The 14,223-nt window shown below is 41.6% G+C and overlaps 1 protein-coding gene across 1 annotated transcript in view; it reads left to right on the forward strand.

Moving 5' to 3' along the window:
- CD109 (CD109 molecule) overlaps positions 1–14,223 on the forward strand; it is a 134,555-nt gene that overhangs the window by 88,893 nt on the left and 31,439 nt on the right. Inside the window, exons 18-22 of the mRNA XM_027550947.1 lie at positions 4,104–4,245; positions 5,309–5,426; positions 7,294–7,407; positions 9,396–9,614; positions 10,637–10,781. Coding sequence (XP_027406748.1) covers positions 4,104–4,245; positions 5,309–5,426; positions 7,294–7,407; positions 9,396–9,614; positions 10,637–10,781 — 738 coding nt within the window. The remainder of the gene's footprint in view (positions 1–4,103; positions 4,246–5,308; positions 5,427–7,293; positions 7,408–9,395; positions 9,615–10,636; positions 10,782–14,223) is intronic.

The following is a 14,223-nucleotide window of genomic DNA, read 5'->3' on the forward strand; positions in this document are numbered from 1 at the left end:
CTAGAAAATAGCCCAGATGCCACGAAGTATGCTGTCCACACACACACACACACACACACAAACACTCACACACACTCACACACACACACACCTCCTCAGTCTGCATTCTTCCCAGGCAGGATCACATCGCACATCCCCGTTCCCTGGATTGCTAAGTAGAGTTGACCACCCAACTAATTAAAGGATGTGCTTTAAGGAAAATTCATAAAGCGTTTTACTTGAATTGTTCATTTTAACTTCTTTTAAAAAATTAACTGATTGATTAGACTGTGTCGGGTCTTAGTTGCACTACGCGGGGCCTTTGTCACAACATGTGGGATCCTTTGTGTGGTGCAAGGACTCTCCAGCTGTGTCACGCAGCCTCGGTAGTTGTGGTGTGGGGGCTTAGTTGCTCCATAGCACGTGGGATCTTAGTTCCTGGACCAGGGATCGAACTCCTGTCCCCGGCATAGCAAGGTGGATTCTTAGCCACTGGACCACCAGGGAGGTCCCCATAAAATATTTTGACTGAAGGAAATATATAAATGAGAATGATTAATTCTAGAAGCTGTTCTTACTTCTTTCAGGTAAAATGATACGAAATCATCTCGAAAGACTACAGAACTATCATAGTTGCTATCCACGAATTTCTACCCCATGTTCCCCCACTAAACTCCAGACTCTCCATTTTGGGGTTGGTTCTTGACACTGTAGGACACCTGAGCCTCTGTCCTGAAGTTTTAAGAACAATTTTATATTTTTAAAGATTTTATGAAGTCATTATGATCTCTGTGATTAAAGACACATGGCACTTGTAGCTTTCTTCATATAACCATTTATCCTAGGCAGCCTTCCAGCCAATCTGATTTTCCATGCTCTCTCTGTTGGTCTCAGCTTTTACCCATCTTTGTTTATGTTTACTTATCAAATCCTGGTGCTCACTACCATACTCATTCTATTGTTGGTAACACTCACTGTAATCTTTACCCTTTCTGAGAACCTTCTACCTTTTCACTGTAACAGAAAAAACCTGATACTGTTACTGGTATATTATGTTCCTGGAAACCTTCAAGTAATTGACATTAATTTTTCTGCCTCTCTTCTGGTTCATGGTCTGAAGGTGCATGTTGTTGTTTAGCTGCTAAGGCATGTCTGACTCTTTTTGGGACCCCATGGACTATAGCCTGCCAGGCTCCTGTGTGCATGGAATTTCCCAGGCAAGAAGACTGGAATGGGTTGCCATTTCCTTCTCCAGGGGATCTTCCTGACCCAGGGATCAAACCCACATCCATCTCCTGCATTGGCTGGTGAATTCTTTACCATTGAGCCACCAGGGAAGCCCCCCACCCCCAGTAGGTGTATAGAGTTCAGTATTTTCTTGGCTACTTCAAGACCGCTGTTCAGCAGTCCTCAGTTAGAAGCCCCTTATCATTTGAAACTCAAAAATTTCAATCACATATCCTTTAATGAACATTCAGTCACCTACTTTCCCTTTCCCTCTGTCTATATTAATGACTCTCACGGAAGATTCAGAGTCTGACTGCTTTGTCTTCTTGGGGGATTTGAATGTGTGGGTGGCCCGTCTACTATGCACTATCAAATGAACATCACCACGGCAACAGTGGTCATAAGGTCATGTCATCACCTACCATGGATCTACCCCTAACATTTCAAATGCCTGTCCTTCTACTTTGTATGTGCCCTCACTCCCCTAATTCTGTTAAGTGTCTTCTTTGGTTTTGGCCTCTCCTGGTTATTTCTGGTCACTGACTCCTTCTGCCCATATTTGCCCCTAGTACCTGGACCATGGGCTTCCCAGGTGGCTCAGTGGTAAAGAAACTGCCTGCCAATGCAGGAGATGCAGGTTTGATCCCTGGATAGGGAAAATCCCCTGGAGAAGGAAACGGCAATCCATTCCAGTATTCTGGCCTGGGAAATCCCATGGAGAGAGGAGCCTGGTGGGCTACGGTCCACGGGGTTCCAAAGAGCTGGAACACGACTAAACAACAACACAACAGCAACAACCGGGACCACGTGGTCAGTCAGTTTGGTAGAATTCTTCCCTAGTGCCTGGTCCTTCCCTGACACCTTCCCCATTAAGTTCAACTCTGGAACAACTTGACTGTTTATCTTACCCCTCCTGATTCTGCACCCTGATGCCCCACAAATACCTTAAATTCTATGTGTCACAAACCATTGCTCTTCCCTAATATGATTTGACTGATATATGAGCCCTTGAGTTGATACGATTCCATATATCTGTTAATGAAATCATCATGTACCCACATGTTTGCATCAGAAACCCGAAACGCATCCTTTGTTCCTTCCTCTCTGCCAGATGCAGAACAGCATAGTGACTAAGAAAGGAATTTACCAAGAAATACTTCTGACTTTCAACCCTGGCTTTATGACACTGAGAAAATTCATTAAGCTCCCTAAACCTCAGGTTTCTCCTTGAATTATAAGCACTAATAATGTTGCCTCTATTACAGGGCTGTTAGGAGTTTAAATCCAGAAGCATGCAAAGTGCCTCGCACTTGTTTGGTACTCAGAAATCTGCGATTACCTATTATCAGTAGATGATACTCATATGTGCCTGGCATGTAGGAAGCAATGGAAGTTCAAGCTTGGTCTAGTAGGGCAAACCACGGAGAAGGCAATGGCACCCCACTCCAGTACTCTTGCCTGGATAATCCCATGGATGGAGGAGCCTGGTAGGCTGCAGTCCATGGTGTCGCTAAGAGTCGGACACGACTGAGCGACTTCCCTTTCACTTTTCACTTTCATGCATTGGAGAAGGAAATGGCAACCCACTCCAGTGTTCTTGCCTGTAGAATCCCAGGGACGGGGGAGCCTGGTGGCTGCCGTCTATGGGGTCACACAGAGTTGGACACAACTGAAGTGACTTAGCATAGCATAGCATAGTAGGGCAAACCAACACACAGGTAGAAGAGTGTGCTGAGGGGTGTGATGGGGAGGGAGAGTGCGGTGGGCACACACAGAGCTCATCCAACTGGGAGGCCGAGCAGAGTTATCTTAAGGCTGTCCTTCCTCTCCTCTGCTGGGCCCCGGCTCCTGGGCAGTGCGGGAACCTTCTGTTTCTCCTGTGTCCATTCCCCCATCTCTAAACCACTATTCTCACTGAGACCAGAGTTACCATTATAAAACATGGAATAGATCATGTTTCTAATTTAAAACCTTCAGTAGATCATCACTGCTTAAAGGATCAAGCCCAAGTCCTTCAGCATGGGATAACTGATATTTTAAAATCTGGACCCAGACATTCTTTCTGTTCTCATTTTATGCCACTCTCCCCTAGTAAGCACTGTCATATTCTGGACATGCCTTTGTACTTAGCTTACTTTTCTTTCCCCCTCTTGTATGGGATACTCTTTATCTGAAGATGTAAGGAAAATGTAATGCAATAAACAGCACAAGATGGATTTTTTTTCCTAGCCGCACCCTCTTCATTATTCAGTTTCTATGTAAAACCAGCTGTTCTCTGCACGGCGGACGTTTTGCCTGAGTGGACTGTCACTCATGTATTTGTTTGCCTTCTCCGTAGACAGTGGGTGGAGCTCATTGCATTCATCTTTGAATCTTTGGTAACTTCTTCAGTATAATTTTATTTTTTAACGTTTTGTTTTGAAATAGTTTTAGGCTTATAGAAAAGTTGAAAGAATAGAGATAGGTGATCCAGTATCTGTGTATCAATGTGACTGTTTTGTAAGAAAAAAAGCTAATAAGCTGGATTTTTGTAGCAGCAGCAGTGGCAGGTATAGCCAAAGGCATTCAGCACTAGGAATCTAAGAAGAGAATAGCAGAATTGGAGGTAACATTTAAAAATGGGATTTAACGTATTTTTTTGCAGCTGAACTGCAAGTAGCTTTTTAGGTATTGGTTGTAGGGCCAGAGAACTTTTTTTCCCAGCTCTGCCATAAGTGACCATGTGGCTTGGGGTAAGTCACATGACTTCTGTGGGTCTCGGGTGGCAAATGAGAAGGATTGGAGAAGATAAACTGTAAAGGCCTTGTCAGCTGAGAGATGCTGTAATTCTGTGGACTAGGTTTATGAACATTATCTATCGTGACTTTCCCCTAACAGTTGTCAATGTTTATTTTTAGATGACAGCGTAGAGTTGGCTGAGAGGTTTGTGGATGAAAATGAAGGCTACTTGGTAGATATTCATGACTTTTCTCTGGGTAGCAGTCCACGTGTGCGAAAGCATTTTCCAGAGACTTGGATTTGGCTAGACACCAACATGGGGTACAGATTAAAGTTCTTTGTCTGAATATATTTTGTTTGGTCTTAGTTTTAAGTAAGTTTTGCCCTCTTTCTAACGTTTCAGTATAAACATAGTGTGATAAAGAACTAAATAGACCAAGAGTTTTTAAAGAATGATATTAATTGTATCTAAATATAGTATTTAATTGGAGAAGGAAATGGCAACCCACTCCACTATTCTTGCCTGGAAAATCCTTTGGATGGAGGAACCTGGTGGGTTATAGTCTATGGGGTTACAGAGAGTTGAACACAGCTGAGCAACTGAACACACGCATGCATAGTATTTAATATAGCTGTATGTGAATTGTGACAGTAAGAGTATCATCAAGGAGAAGACAGGCCTTTTCTAAAGAAGGATGATTTTAATTTCCTTAAAGTCGCATGGCTCTCACTGGGGGAAGACTGCTGGGAGTTCCGTTGTTGCTTGGGGTGGGATGCGCCCATGATTGTTCCTTCTGCCTTGTGATGCCCCATTAAACATCCCTGTGAGCCACAGGCAGAAGAGGTGTGGGTCTTGAAAAGAATTCAGCTTAGCTAACAAACTCTGTGCTACCTGGCGTGATGACTCAACAAGTAAATCATGAAATCTGCATATATTGTGAGTCAGCTATTTATGGAAACTTGAAATAAGACACGAGTCACACCTCCAAAAACAAATAACAGCATTGACAAGAATACAGAGGGAAACTTTTATGCATATTGAGGGAGACAAATGGGAGTTAAATTTGGAAAAGGGTATTTATTATCTACATAAAATTTTTGAAAATGATGCTTGTCTTGAAGATATAAATATTGTAGAAAGATTTTTATTGGAATATGGATCAGTTTGCAGTGTTATGACCTTATTATGACCTGTTCCTTGAGAACTTGGAATGTATTATTTTATGCTTAAATCTTTTAAAAAATCTAGATACATATATTATTTGGAAAATTAAAATTTCCCAAAACACAAAAATTCTTCCAAAACATGGTTTAGGTTATGTTGGCTTATTTTGAAGTGTGTCTGTTCTTGGTTTTGTGACTTTTATGTTTATCTTGACTTCAGTTCCAGGATTTACCAAGAATTCGAAGTTACTGTGCCTGATTCTATCACTTCTTGGGTTGCAACTGCTTTTGTGATCTCTGAGGATTTAGGTCTTGGACTAACAACTGCTCCAGTGGAGGTAGTGTACCAAAGAGCTGCTTATAGATGGTACAATGCCACGAAGTGAAGAGAGTGTCAACTCCTCAGTGGATTTTAAAAAAGTGATTGCTTATGATGTTGATCATAGTTTGGAGATTTCTTGGTGTTTCCTTTTTGTTTTTCATCTGTTTTACATTTTCAAGTGTGAACTGTATTAAACTGTTAACTGTGCTAGCTCTGTATTGAGATTTGGATAGTAAGTTTAGTATTGACTGAGTCCAATCACTTCCAAAGGCCAGAAGAGAGAGAATGCCCTCTTTAAAGACGAGCAGAACTCAGAATGTCCCCTAGCAAACATTCCTTCACAACTCTTTGGTCAAATTATATCCCATGTCACTTCCTAAACCATCACTGACAAGAGGAATATAATGACTGTGATTGGTCTTAGACCAGTAGCTTTCAGCTCTGTCATATCTGAAGCCGGTTTTTAAAAACATAAAAAAATAAAAACGGTTTTATTTTGTTTTGTCCCTCAACCATCTATGCAAATGAAATGCATAGAAAATTTAATATACCTTCATACTTAATTAAAACAATCAATAAGATGTCCTAAGTGAAATACCAAGGAGAAATAAAAGGAAAGTAATGTATAATAAAATAATATACTTTTTAGTATGTAAGTGGGCAGGCATAGTTGCACAAGAAAGCCTAGTAACATATTTGAATATTTATGCAGTATATAGAATCACCTTGTGTGCAACAGCTGCAAAATGCAATTTGATATACATGTATTATTTTAGCAATGCAAAAACCTTGAGTGGTGCTGCCTGTGGTGATGTAAAGTTTTGAAATAGTGAAGAAGTTTTGGTAAAGTTACAAAACAAAGGGCAGTTTCCTCTTGATTTACAAAATAGTTATATATTGATAGATGCTTTGGGTTTATATATGTGTTGTCATTAGGTTGTAAGTCCAGGTTATTATAACCAGGTGCTTTATCTACATGAAAGGACATTTAAGAATCATAAGGAACACAGGACAGTTCTTCATTGTCTGGGACTGTCCAGAGCATGCAGACCTTCCCTGCTAAGTGCCAAGAGCACTCACTGTGACAGTCTGAGACTGCCACAGATTTCCAAATAAACTTCTAGGAGAGAATTAACTGCTGCCAGTGAGAAGCTTGGCCAACACTATCAGAGTTTAGGTGACCAACATATATGTATATGTTTATATGTTGGGCTTCCCTGGTAGCTCAGACAGTAAAGAATCTTCCTGCACTCCGGGAGACCCCAGTTTGATCCCTGAGTCAGGAAGATCTCCTGGAGAAGGGAATGGCTACCCACTCCAGTATTCTTGCCTGGAGAATTCCATGGACAGAGGAGCCTGGCGGGCTACAGTCCATAGGGTAGTAGACAAAAAAAGGTCATTTACTTTTCACAGGAGTCTAAGACAGATGCTGTTTCATTTGGGCAGTGGCTTTAAAAGCAGAATGATGGAATCGGCATGGCAGAGTAGTAGAAGAGGAGCCTGGCTATGGCCTCAGACATGGCGGGATCCAGTTCTGGCTCTTGGACTTGCCAGCAGCGTGCTCTTGTACCAGTTACAGAGGTGGCTGAGCTTCAGGTTTCTTTCCTGTAAAATATGACTGTAACACCTGCCTGCATAGGTGTGATGAAATAATTTAAGGTCCCTGGTTCCTAGTAGGAGTTTCATAAAACATAGTGATTACTGTGTTATAAATCACAGCAGTATGCCCCTATTTGTTTAGGATAGGTTGCTGTTTTCTGTTGGTAGGCAAGAGGACATTTCTATGTGAAGCTACTAATAAGTGTCATAGGTTTTGTGAGATTTAAGTGTGTAAAGTGTGAAGCTCTGGACTTTAAAATCTGTATTCATTGTGTTCTTTCCAGCTCCAAGCCTTCCAACCATTTTTCATTTTTTTGAATCTTCCATACTCTGTCATCAGAGGTGAAGAATTTGCTTTGGAAGTAACCATATTCAATTATTTGAAAGATGCCACTGAGGTAATGTGCTAAAAGGTTTGTTCATCATTTACATGTCAGGAAAAAATGAAGAAAACATGCTGGCATTGGGTTATGTAGTGTTTGGGCATCTAAAAAGTGTATGCATTTCTGGAATATTGAAAATAGCTGTACTTTGCCCACCATTTCTTCAGCTTATTAATGTTGAAGGATATTGCTGGCATGTCCAGACGTTTTCCCCTTAATTTCTAGTGCGAGTTCTCTGCTTTAGTCCCACAAGTTCATTTCTTGGCATCTCTCTTCCTCTTTCCTGCCCCTTTCTCCCCACATTTTTCCCATACTGTACTCCCACACGGAGAATGTCTTACCACTTCACACTGCCATTGAGTGCCCACTGAAACTGGCGAGGATTTATTCCTTTCAAGGACTGGTTTGGAACTAAGGTGTCTTCCTTGAGGCATCTCACTCATGCTGTTAGGCTTGCGGTCCCCATATTTGTACAGTATTTTCTTTTTTTAAGTCTATTTTTAAATGGAGAATAATTGCTTTACAATGTTGTGTTGGTTTCTGCCATGCATCAACATGAATCAGCCATAGATATACATATGTCCCCTCTCTCTTGGACCCTCCCCGCCCCCCACCATCCCACCCCTCTAGGTTATCACAGGGCACTGGGTTGAGCTCCCTGTGTTAATGTATTCTGTTTCCAAGGCTTTGATTTTTGAGTCATGGTCTGGTGTCGCCTCAGCCAGTCAGTTCCCTGTAGGGCAGGGGTAGGCCCACTGTTTGTGATGTGCCCATAGTGGTGCTAATGAAATGATTCCCACCCCAACCCGACCAAGACTAGGGACTGTAATTAACCTTACTACCCGAAAATGCCATCATCTCTTTAAGCACTATGTCCAATGGCACCCCCCTCCAGTACTCTTGCCTGGAAAATCCCATGGATGGAGGAGCCTGGTAGGCTGTAGTCCATGGGGTCGCTAAGAGTCGGACACGACTGAGCGACTTCCCTTTCACTTTTCACTTTCATGCATTGGAGAAGGAAATGGCAACCCACTCCAGTGTTCTTGCCTGGAGAATCCCAGGGACAGGGGAGCCTGGTGGGCTTCCGTCTATGGGGTCGCACAGACTCGGACATGACTGAAGCAACTTACCAGCAGCATCAGCTAGAGAATAAACTGATTCTTATTTTCTAATTTTACTTTTTAATTTTCTCAACATGGTATAGTGTAAAGAGCAAAAGATCTGGAGTCAGAAGGCCCAGATCCAGTATCTAGCTTGTCCACTTAAGAACAAGTAACTTAATTGCAGTTTACTCATCTGTTAGATAAGAAATATTTTGATAAACAGATGAGAAAATAAGTGGGAAAAACAATTTGTAAAGTCTAAGATCTGGAGAAATACTCTTCTTGATGAGCCTGGCAACTTTGATGTACTCTATGAAAGTTTACCACCAACAAGTGCTTCAGGACTAGTGTCTGAGTCATACTTTTCTTGGAATAATTTTAGCAGAGATTCCCAATGAGTGTAATAACATTTCATCCTGTTTGCCTCAGGTTTTTCTAAAGGGACTAGTGTCCCAGGATGACACAGCTGAGTCAGGCTGGTGGTAGTACCATGACATGAAATAACCCAGCTCTCAGAAAATGAGAGAATTTAGTGTTAGTGGGAGTTTAATGTTAGACTTGAAGAATGCCATTTCCCCACTTGTCTTGAGGTAGGTGGAAAAAGCGTGGGAAAGCACTCGGTTTTTCCTGTACCTCTACACGCTCTTCTTGGCTGAACCTTTCTGTCTCGTTTTTCTCTAATCTTGGGCCTCACAGATTTAACTGCAATTAAAAGGGTATGGCAACCCACTCCAGTATTCTTGCCTGCAGAATCCCATGGACAGAGGAGCCTGGCGGGCTGCAGTCCACAGGATTGCAAAGAGTTGACTGAAGCGACTTAGCATGTATGCACAAAGCAGCATTTTACTGAGGAGCAATTTATTATACAGAACCTTTGATGACTTTTTTTTTTTCTTCCAGGTTAAGGTAATCATTGAGAAAAGTGATGCTTTTGATATTCTAATGGCTTCGAACGAAATAAATGCCACGGGACACCAACAGACCATTCTGGTTCCCAGTGAGGATGGGGCAACTGTTCTTTTCCCGATCAGGCCAACACGTCTCGGGGAAGTGCCCATCACGGTCACAGCTGTTTCACCTGCTGCTTCTGATGCCGTCACCCAGAGGATTTTAGTGAAGGTAAATATTTGAAGCCTAAAACGAAATGGAAATACAGAATTGAAAAGGAAGCAGAAGATGGTTTTTCTCATGGTTAAATTTGTTTTCAAGACCTAGTAGGACATCTTCTCCACCCTCCAGGAATGCCTAATGTTTTTCTCATCTAAATGTAAAAATATATCACGCAATTGGAGGTAATTGCCAATGTCTTATTCAAATTTTTAGTATGATTATAAAGCAGGTTATATTTACACTCTATGTGACATTGGAATCCTGTTAAATTGTGCCAAGTTGGTATATAGATTTTGAATTTTTGAATTCCTCAGTACAGGTAGAATAGGTTTTGTAGGTTTTTTCCGGAGAAGACAGGATGCACAAAAAGGCAACTCAGCATAGTGGATAAGCACTGGTGTTCTGGAGGGAGGCAGCCCTGGATTTCATCCCAGCTCTGTCAAGGGTGCCTTTGGACAAGGTATTTAATCTCTGTATTTAAATAATAAAAGGACCTATTTCAGAGGGTTTTTCATCCCCTTTTCATCTTCTCCTTTATCATTTCCATTGCCATTCTGTGAACTATTTTCTCTAATTTAAAGAGAAAGTAAAAATTTATTAATGGGTTTGAACCAAGACCTTGTAGGCACTTATCTAACCATACACAGGCCAGATGATTAACTCATTATCTGTCTATGCTGCTGCTGCTGCTGCTGCTACTAAGTTGCTTCAGTCGTTTCCGACTCTGTGCGACCCCATAGACTGCAGCCCACCAGGCTCCCCCGTCCCTGGGATTCTCCAGGCAAGAACACTGGAGTAGGTTGCCATTTCCTTCTCCAATGCATGAAAGTGAAAAATGAAAGTGAAGTCACTCAGTCGTGTCCTACTCTTAGCGACCCCGTGGACTGCAGCCTACCAGGCTCCTCCATCCATGGGATTTTCCAGGCAAGAGTACTGGAGTGGGGTGCCATCGCCTTCTCCGTTATCTGCCTATAGTTTTCTCTAAACAGAGAAATAGAGACCACGTTAATTGTGTTACTTTTTATCAACAGGCTGAAGGAATAGAAAAATCGTATTCACAATCCATCTTGCTGGATTTAACTGACAGCACGCTACAAACTACCCTGAAAACACTGAGCTTCTCCTTTCCTCCTCACACAGTGAGTGGCAGTGAGAGGGTTCAGGTCACTGCAATCGGTAAGAGCAGAGTATATCACCATCACTACTGGTTTATTTGTATATGATAATACACATTTCTCATTTATTTGTACATGCATTTTCTTTTTTAATGAATTATTTAAATTGAAGTACAGTTGATTGACCGTGTTTTGGGGGAACAGTAAAGTGATTCAGTTATACATATGTATACATATATATTATTTTTCAGATCCTGTTCCATTATAGTTTATTACAAGACATTGAATATAGTTCCCTGTACTATACAGTAGGCCTTTTAAGGTATATTTTCTTATTTAATCCTAATTAAATAAGGAGTTGCAAAAACATTTTAGTTGCTGCCAACCGCTGATTACAGTGGAAAGGCAAGTAAGGGGTGTGTTCTGGACCAGTTCTTCTCAGTCTTCAAGGTGCACATGAATCTTCTGGGGACCCTGTGTGAAGGCAGATTCTGGCTCAGTAGGCGTGGGGTGAGCCCTGGATCTGCATTTCTAACAGGCTCCCGAGTGTTGCTGATGTTTCTGATGTGCAGTCCACTCTGAGTAGCCAGGCCACAATATTGTGTGGCTGGAGGGAGGAGTTGTTCTGCCTTTGTGGCTCTCAATCACTGGTGAATATCACAGCCTCCTGTGGAGCTTTGAAAATACGCAAATATCTGGGTTCCACTCCCAGTCTACTCAATGAGACTCCCTTGGGCTATGGCTAGGGCATGCATGTTTTGAAAAGGTTCTGCTAGTGCTTCTGACAACCAGAAGTTGAAGACCACTGCCTCGAGTGGTTCTCTGTGCAGAATGCAAGTACCCTGTACCACTGGAAGCTACCCACTGACTTAGTCACCTTCTCCTAGTTGCCAAAGTACTTTAAACTATTAGAACTTCCACAGAAATGGCTTATTTGTATAGTTGTGCTTTACAAATAACTGAAAGAAATGTTTAGATTTTGTTGTTCAGTTGCTCAGTCGTGTCCGACTTTGTGACCCCATGGACTGCAGCACGCCAGACTTCCTTGTCCTTCACTGTCTCCTGGAGTTTGCTCAAACTTGAGTTGATGATGCCATCCAACCATCTCATCCTCTGTCGCCCCCTTCTCCTCCTGCCCTTAATCTTTCCCAGATCAGGGTCTTTTCCAATGAGTCACCTCTTTGCATCAGGTAGCCCAAGTATTGGAAATGTTTCGATTAATGACATCTAAATAATTTGTCAGGTCTTTGAGGTGTCAAGACCTAAGGCACTTTTTCAGAGGTTCTTTTGAATCTCACCTGCAGGTGTCATGCTTTTTATTATTACTCCAAACAACCAGTCCCTCTAGAGAGGGCTTTTTGGGGAGACTTAGATATAATTCTTAAAAATAAATAAATGAACTCTCTGTTGAGGAGAATACATTCTGCTTAAGCACCTCCCACAGTGGTGGGGTGCTGGGAGATGGTATGGCGTGTGTGCACACATACAGAGGGATGAGCCTTGAAGTTTTTTCTTTCTTTTTTCTTTTTAAACTTTTTATTTTGTATTGGGGTAAAGGCTGCCCACTCCAGTATTCTGGCCTGGAGAATTCCGTAGACTGTATACTCCATGGTATCAGAAAGAGTCAGACATGACTGAGTGGTAGCTTACGGTGAATGGTGTCGGATTTGTCATCTCCGAAGAAGACTTAACTTTGGGACCAGGGACCAGGCTTGATCACTCAAGAGGTTTTGTGTAGCAGAGTTTTATTAAAGTGAAAAGAAACAGGGAAAGCTTCTGACACAGACGTTGGAAGAGGAATGGAGAATGCCCCCCTTGCTAGTGTTAGCAAGGGAGTTAAATATTTTTTAAATTGGTTATTACAGTAAATCAAAAGAATGTCTCAAGGTTGTAAACATCTTACTAGACTCACTTCCACAATATACATTTTAAGATAACAGGATTGGTCAGAAGATTTTCAGGAAGGAGAAACATGTCCTCAAGCAGAATACCTTATTGTTATATAATCCTTACTAAGGAATGTAGGAGGAAACGTTTGTCCTTTCCTCCTTGAGAATTTCAGACCCCTATCTCCTCCTTGAGAACCCCAGACCCCTTTCTCCTCCTCGGGGACCCTGGACTTCTTATCAACCTGCCTAGGAATTGATTCTCTCATGAGCGACTTTCACTTTCTTTCAGAGCCAGTTAACAATGTTGTGGTAGTTTCGGGTGGACAGTGAAGGGACTCAGCCATACATACACATGCATCCATTCTCCCCCAAACTCCCATCCCATCCAGGCTGCCACATAACATTGAGCAGAGTTCCATGTGCTATATAGTAGGTCCCTGTTGGGCATCCATTTATAATATAGCAGTGTATATATCTGGAGAAGGCAATGGCAACCCACTCCAGTACTCTTGCCTGGAAAATCCCATGGATGGAGGAGCCTGGTGGGCTGCAGTCCATGGGGTCGCTAGGAGTCGGACACGACTGAGTGACTTCATTTTCACTTTTCACTTTCATGCATTGGAGAAGGAAATCGAAATCCACTCCAGTGTTCTTGCCTGGAGAATCCCAGAGACGGGGGAACCTGGTGGGCTGCCGTCTATGGGGTCGCACAGAGTCGGACACGACTGAAATGACTTAGTAGTAGTGTATATATGTTCATCCCCAAACTCCCTAACTATCCCTTCCCCCCAAGAACCTTGAAGTTTGAGTGTGTACCATCTTTCCTTATGTTGGAATGAGTCTGCCTGTGGTTGTTGAATATTCTGAAGTTTAAATTTTAAAGTTTGATTTAAAATAATGTTTTTTTTTCAAGTTTTATTTTTATATAGTATTTATTTTAAAAACCTGTTTGGTTTTTCATTTTCTATTAAAAAACCTGTTTGTGTTTTATTTGGTGAATATTGGCTTGCTTCTTTGAATATTAAAAGTCCAAGTTTATGTTCACTTTGAATATTAAAAGCATACTGTGCAGTGGTGGTAATAATAAGGAACAAAACCTGCACTGGTATTTACTTCTCCAAGTTAACGTCTAAAGTTTAAGACATGGTACGCTAGCGTGACTGCAGCCCACCCACATGAAAGTCTTCCTCTCTTATTTGGATTCACTTTTTTAGGAGCAAGTTTTCAGTAGGTATTTGGACTTGGAATGGTGAAGTTTTTAAAGTAAACCACACTGACGAATATTCTTCTCTATACAGTTCAACCATAGTGAGGTCAAAATTAGAACTCAGCCTTTACATTTCTAAATTTTTACTTATTTTCTTGAGTCATGGTGTTAGAATGTGGGTAGAGGAATGTGGGTAAGAGTGTGTTTTGTTTAACTGTATGTTACTCACTTTGAAGAATACTTTTAACCCGTTTTGATCCTGAGATTCACTGAAACATATATACCAGTTAGTTCTACTTTGTTGTTGATAAATAGAGCACACTGAAAAATACCACAAGCCCTGCCCTTAGAACGTCATTTCTCAAGAATTTTTAGTGTATTAGTAAGGAAGTCAATATAAAGTTCTA

Source organism: Bos indicus x Bos taurus, chromosome 9 (assembly GCF_003369695.1).
Source record: "Bos indicus x Bos taurus breed Angus x Brahman F1 hybrid chromosome 9, Bos_hybrid_MaternalHap_v2.0, whole genome shotgun sequence".
Taxonomy (NCBI): Eukaryota; Metazoa; Chordata; class Mammalia; order Artiodactyla; family Bovidae; genus Bos; species Bos indicus x Bos taurus.